This window comes from Motacilla alba, chromosome 5 (assembly GCF_015832195.1).
Source record: "Motacilla alba alba isolate MOTALB_02 chromosome 5, Motacilla_alba_V1.0_pri, whole genome shotgun sequence".
NCBI classification, from domain to species: domain Eukaryota; kingdom Metazoa; phylum Chordata; class Aves; order Passeriformes; family Motacillidae; genus Motacilla; species Motacilla alba.
The window spans coordinates 26,543,411-26,549,510 of NC_052020.1; the positions used below are offsets into that span (position 1 = coordinate 26,543,411).

Consider the following 6,100-nt stretch of genomic DNA (forward strand, 5'->3'; position numbering starts at 1 on the left):
GCCTGTATAAATCCTGAAGGGAAGAGTAAGTGGGCAATTGGAAGAAATATTTTTGAATGAGAGAGAAGAAAGGGTTTTGTGAAATGGAAATTCACAATGTAAGGGTGGATTCAAGAAATATGTGAGGTGAAAGGACGTGGGAAGACATCAGAGCAGGAAGGAGATTTGCAAGAAATTCCATGTGTAAATAGTGCAGCATGACCTTGTAGTCTAATGAGTTCTGGGATCTAAATTTGACCCAGATAAATTTGCAAGGACATTCAGCTTCTCTGAGTTTTACTTTCTGTTATATTTACTTCTCTTTCAAAACAGGTAATTAATCATGCCAATCCTGTAGGAAACTTCATTTTAATCTTCTTTTCTGATTTTTTTTGTACCCCTGTGGAAATAGTGGAAAACCTGCTAGCTGCTGCCTGTTCAAGCATTTTTCCTGGGGCTGGAACCAACCAGGAGCTGGCGTTGCATTTCTTACATGAAGAAAAGGGAAGCATTCTGGTGAGTCTGTCCAGCTATTCACCTCAGTGTGGTCAAAGATGTTAAGGAAGTTCAGGTAATCTCTCATTCCTGAGAGGAGAGCCTTGCAAATTCCTTTTCAATGCAATTCCTTTCAATGTTTGGTGTCCCTTGTATGTCTCTAATGTGGGTTCTGACCAATGTACAGTGCCATGTGCACTTACTGTCTTTTATATTTCCAACTTGGACATGTTTGGCTTTTTAACAAACACACTGACAGAGCAAGTGAGCCAAGACTGCTAAATGAATCTTAGACGTAGTCTTTCTGGAAAGGTTACTGTGTAGAAAGGAAAAATAAGAGGCTGGGGCTGAAAGCTGAGTCAGAGGGCAGTGTCTTGCACCTCTTTGTTTTGGTAGATCCATTTGACCTCTCCGTCTGCATCTGTGCTGCTAACAGCTGTGCTGCTAATTTTATATCAGTATTGTAAGACATGATACACTTTCATTATTGCCCTTTGACACCTCTGGGAGGTAATATCAAAGAGCAGAGCAAACAGCAAAGCTTTGTCATCTTTTTATAGTTCTGACTGATTTAACCTGGCATAAATTAGCTCTGTGGTCAAGAGTATCCCACACTTTTGCCTGGCTGCTTGTTTCCCATCCCCTGGTGACACTTGTGAGACTGCATGGTCTTGCATCAGAGAAGAGATCAAACAGAAAGTAGTTTTTTTGTGTGTGTTAGGTTTCTGGCAGCCCATCGTTGTGAATGCTGCTGTTGGCATTAGGGAGGAGCAGGACTGCCTCTGACAGCAGGAGCTCATTGTTCAGGTGGTTTAAACTGCCAGTGGAAGCACGATTCTGTTGTCTCCTTCCTACAAAATTTGAAAACTTTTCTGGTTTAAATGAAAACCAAAAAGCAGCTTGAGAGGTGGGAGTTTAGTGTGTGTAATCTTTCAGTCACATGACTGCTGTTTTATTTTGAAATAATGCCTAGTCAAGTGAGATCAGATTACAATTACTTGGATATGTAAGACAGGTATCATTTAGGGCAGCATTTTTGGATATGTGTGTAATGGGCCTTTGGTTAATGAGAGGAAACTGATGCAAGGTCTCTATCTATGGAATTAGCTCTCTCCCAGTACCCTGGTGGTTGTGTCAATTCACAGATGTGAAGAGGTGCCAAGAATGTACCACTTGCCTCTGGTACCCAAGATTAGATGAGCAGTCAAGAATGTGATTTTTAAAGTTGTCCCAAGTGGTAAACTGTGCTCTGTTTCTTTTCTGTTAGCTTGCCACAGAAAAGAGGGGATAAACAATTGCCTGATCTTTGTTTTTGATACCCCAAACATTAAAGTAATTATTTTACTTGTGTTTATCCAAGGGAGCCCTGACCAAACTGCTGTTGAAGAAGCCAGTGCGACCACCTACCCACCCTTTGGCAGATTATCACTACACAGGTTTGTTAACCAGAACAACTCTGTGCTGCCTGCTTATCATACAGGAATTTTTCTATGCTTTTCTGATTTTTTGGGGTACTCTGTTACATTACAAGAAGATTAAAAGAGCAGTCCTCTCTTGTAACTCAAATGTGTCAGCTTGCCACAATTTTTGCTTACACAAATTATGACACTTTAAATGTAAGAGACACTGCATCCTTCTGAACATGTGCCTCTGTATTGGAATAGATATGAGTTCTGGTTTTCTTTATGAGGAAAAGGGAGGGTAATCCCCTAGACACAGGGAATGTTAAAAGATAGCCACTATGTACAAGAAAGGCTGTGGTTACCTTAGAATCATAGCCTCTCTGGCATGAATTTCCAGGGTGGAGTTAAGCAGAGGTTTTATGGGGAAGAGTTTTCAAGCTTGCTGAAGAAGCCTCAGCCAGCTATGGATACCTGTTAAGTGTTTCTTCAAAATTTAAATGCCATAAGCTAACTTTGTCGTCTTGCACCTAATTAGAAAATAGTCAGCTGTGTGATGCTGATTTCAGTGATCTGGAGTGACCCGAGTCACCTGAAAGATCTGATGTAAAGTGGTAGAGAGATGTCTAACTGCTGGTACCACAAAGCATAGAAAATACATTTCTTCGTTATTATGCATTCCTACTGTATTTGTTGGCAAATATTAGTTGAATAATATCTATAAGGAAAGAGGGGATTCGAAAATGTTATTATTAGAGGCAATGAATATTTGAGGAATACTGGAGATGTAGTAAATCTTCAAGTGCAGATTGCTGCTGAAAGAGAAGATCCTGTTCTTCTGCCCCACCATTACCCTACTATAAATCTTGTGACTGGGTCACCATGAAGTGTGTCACTTCACCTTGCTTGGGAAACATCTTAGTTCATCTAATTGAGTGGTTTTTGCAAGCTGAGGTGAGGTAACCCGTGGTGGTGAGCACTAAATCTAACACAGAGGAAGTGTTGAGAGGAGAGCTGAGGTGGAGCAGTAAGGGAGGAGTTAACAGCACTCTACAGTTTTGCTGTGGTAGGCTCGAGGAGACACTGCAGCCTCCTGTGTATATTGGTCTTATTTAAGGCAAACATGAAGAAAAGGTATGTAGAAGAGTAAACATTTGAAATTGTATGGGCTTCCATTACAACTTACTTTTACCTACAGGATCAGACAAGTGGAAGGTTGCCGAAAAAAAGCTATTCAACAAAGGCATTGCAATCTACAAGAAAGACTTTTTCTTGGTCCAAAAGCTTGTAAGTTACTTTTGTTTGTTTGTTTCTGTGATACATTTTTACATGTTTGTTGAACAGTTTATACAGGAAGTTCAGTCTTGATTTTTCTGAAACCTCAGTTTTAAGCATTAGGCCCTGCACTCAAAAGATTTCAGAGAAATGTCAGCATCCAGCACAACGTGAAATCTTACCAGAAAGCTAGAGCAATCATGTTTATTTTGCTTAACCCTGGTATTTAAACGGCATTACTTCCATTAGTCCATGCTGCAGTTATCTCCTCTGCAGAGCACATTTATAGAGCACTGGCAGTGTTTAACTTAAATGGCTTGCTGATAAAACTAAAAAGAAACACATCTTTGCCACTCATGGAGAGGACCAAAGAAGGATATGAGAATGGTGCATCCTTTAGATCTCTCCTTCCAGTGTTGTGACAATGATAGGAAAAATGATCACTCCCATGTTTTGATGAGGTATGATATGTCAGCAAGGGGGAAATCTCTGAAGGAGAGTGCAAAACCAGGAACTGCAAAGGTATTTACTGAATAAATTCCCCAAAGGCATTTAAATTCTGAAAGCTCAGAAGTTAAAAATATATTCCAAACATTTCAGAGAAATCACTGATGCAGAATATGTAGATGGTCACAAGTCCATGCTGATAATTGTCTACCACCGTATGCCTACAAAATACACGTGGCCAAAATGGAAAGGGGCTGCAAACCTTCACTTCCATTTTTGGATTGGTATTCTGGTCTGGTCTTCTCTGAAGTGCTGCTGTAAAATAAAGCTCCTCCATAAAACTGAGAAGCTGCTGTCAAGCCTGATAACTCAACTGGAACATTTCAGAGGCTGAGAGGTGCATTAAGCTTACAAAGTTCCAGGTTCTGTCACCTTTACATTAACCAGCTTTTCTTTGGAAAGTTTGTCCTCTAGTTCTCAGTGAGTAACAGTGGCAGTAGGGGGTAAGCTGTGGGATGAAGCAGACAGGCGAATATGACACAGAAAAGGAGGCTTGAACAGCAGCTGTGGTGGAATGGAAACTACTAAGGAAAGAAAATACAAAGTGTATTTATTGCACCTCTAGTAATTATTTATAAGTCTTTTTAAAAATCATTTAATCCATTGGACTTTCATGTTTTTTAAACTACAGATAAAAACCAAAACAGTGGCTCAGTGTGTAGAATTCTACTACACATACAAGAAACAGGTGAAAATTGGTCGGAATGGGACCTTAATCTTTGGGGACATTGATGGTGCTAATGAGAGATCTATGAAGGATGAAGCTGAAGTTGACATCAAAGTAAGCAATTTCCTAAATTTCTCTCACCTCTTTTGGGCTGTGGTTTGAAGTCTTGTGTGTTGTCTCATTTACTGGTCAAATCAAAAACACAAGCAATGTGGCTTCTCCACAGGAGTCCAGACTCACAAATTTGTGTCCTGTGTCACATAATGTCATTTACCTACAGACATCAAAATTAACAGTTCCTTTATCTTCTGGTGAAGAGTTCCCATAGGTTTGCACGTGTTCTTCCTCTCAGAAGGGACATCTTCAGTGAGGAACAGGGGCATGTGGAGGAGGAGGAGGAAGAGGAGGAAGAAGAGGAGGCAGAGGAAGGGTTGGATAACAGAAAGAGGAGTGCTGATGCTCTGAAAGATGAACAGACACTACAGGATGGTGTAATAGTAAGTGCTGCATTGTGCATGTTGTGCTTTCTGTGCCACCTTCATTCTGCAAATGGTTTAGAAAACAGGTGGGCAGTTCCAATGCAAAAAGTTTCCATCTCTAACTTTTTCTGGAGCAAGAGATTGGGCTGAGGTAGATCAGAGTGTTACTGTCAATCAGACTGTGTGCTGTGATGGGACAACTGGGATGTGTAAGGTGGAAAAATGCAATGTATTCTTTATGGCTGGTGGATGCAGAGGGCCTTGATGAGAAATGTCCTTAAAATAGCCTGAAGATTTTACCATTAAATAAAACCTTTGTCTGGAATGAGCGAAGCGCAGGAGCTCAGCCACTGTCTTCCTTCTGATGGTGGGTTTAAGTGTCACTTTGCCTCAACTCTTCTCCCCCTTGCAAAGGCCAGCAATACCAATATGAGGAGTCATGAGGCAACGGGCAGAATTGGGAGGAAGCCAAGGGAGACAACAGTGAAGCCTCGAAAGCCTATTACTGCTCCAGTGCAGAGGAAGAAGAGGAAACAGAAGATAAAACCAGATGCTACCAGTAAAACACAAAACACAGAAAACACGTTTCCATGTAAAAAATGTGGCAGGTAAGACCAACTCTGTTTCCAGCAATAGTCACAGAATCACGGTTGGGCATCTCCTGTGGAAGCTTTTTCTCAAATGAGCTTTCTGTCTTTCTGTATAGGCCATAGACACTGGCAGTAGTTCTAATGAACTTACTTCGAATAATATTTGCGAATTAAGGCTTGTTTTTCTTCAAATGGCATGAGATACCACCTGCATTTCAACTGTGTACAGTAGTTGGTACTAAGCTGCACTTTCAAGCAGCTGCTGTGTTGGCCCTCTGTAATGCTTACATTTTTGTAACAAGTTTCTGTGTATTTGCTAGATCACATATAAAGAACATGGTACAGACTTCAGAACAGTGGTGTAGAAACACGAGACTCTACCATTGTTATCGCAGCAGCTATTAGGCCAGTAGGTACATAGTTAATCTGGTTACATTTGCAGCTGTCTTTGGTGGATGTCAAATATATTTGTATTTCCTCACACAGTTTTAGTAGTTTTTGTAGGTCTGTTGCCAACAGAATCAAACTGTCAAGAAAATTCAGTTCCCTGCATAAGTTGCTTATTCTTAAAACAACAGGACAGGCAGACAAGGCTTCTTAATGATGTCTGAACTACACTTGTGGTGCTTCATGCAAAATGCACATAGTCAATGGTGGAGGGTGGAGGAACAGATCACAGAAATGTAGAGTCAGAAGAGAAAGCTCAAG

General features: G+C 40.7%; 1 protein-coding gene across 3 annotated transcripts in view; it reads left to right on the top strand.

The window, feature by feature from the left end:
• MIDEAS (mitotic deacetylase associated SANT domain protein) overlaps positions 1-6,100 on the top strand; it is a 54,479-nt gene that overhangs the window by 42,907 nt on the left and 5,472 nt on the right. For all 3 annotated transcript variants that reach the window (XM_038136901.1, XM_038136903.1, XM_038136904.1), the window contains exons 7-12: positions 392-495; positions 1,835-1,910; positions 3,073-3,161; positions 4,288-4,437; positions 4,641-4,820; positions 5,217-5,410. In XM_038136901.1, coding sequence (XP_037992829.1) covers positions 392-495; positions 1,835-1,910; positions 3,073-3,161; positions 4,288-4,437; positions 4,641-4,820; positions 5,217-5,410 — 793 coding nt within the window. The remainder of the gene's footprint in view (positions 1-391; positions 496-1,834; positions 1,911-3,072; positions 3,162-4,287; positions 4,438-4,640; positions 4,821-5,216; positions 5,411-6,100) is intronic.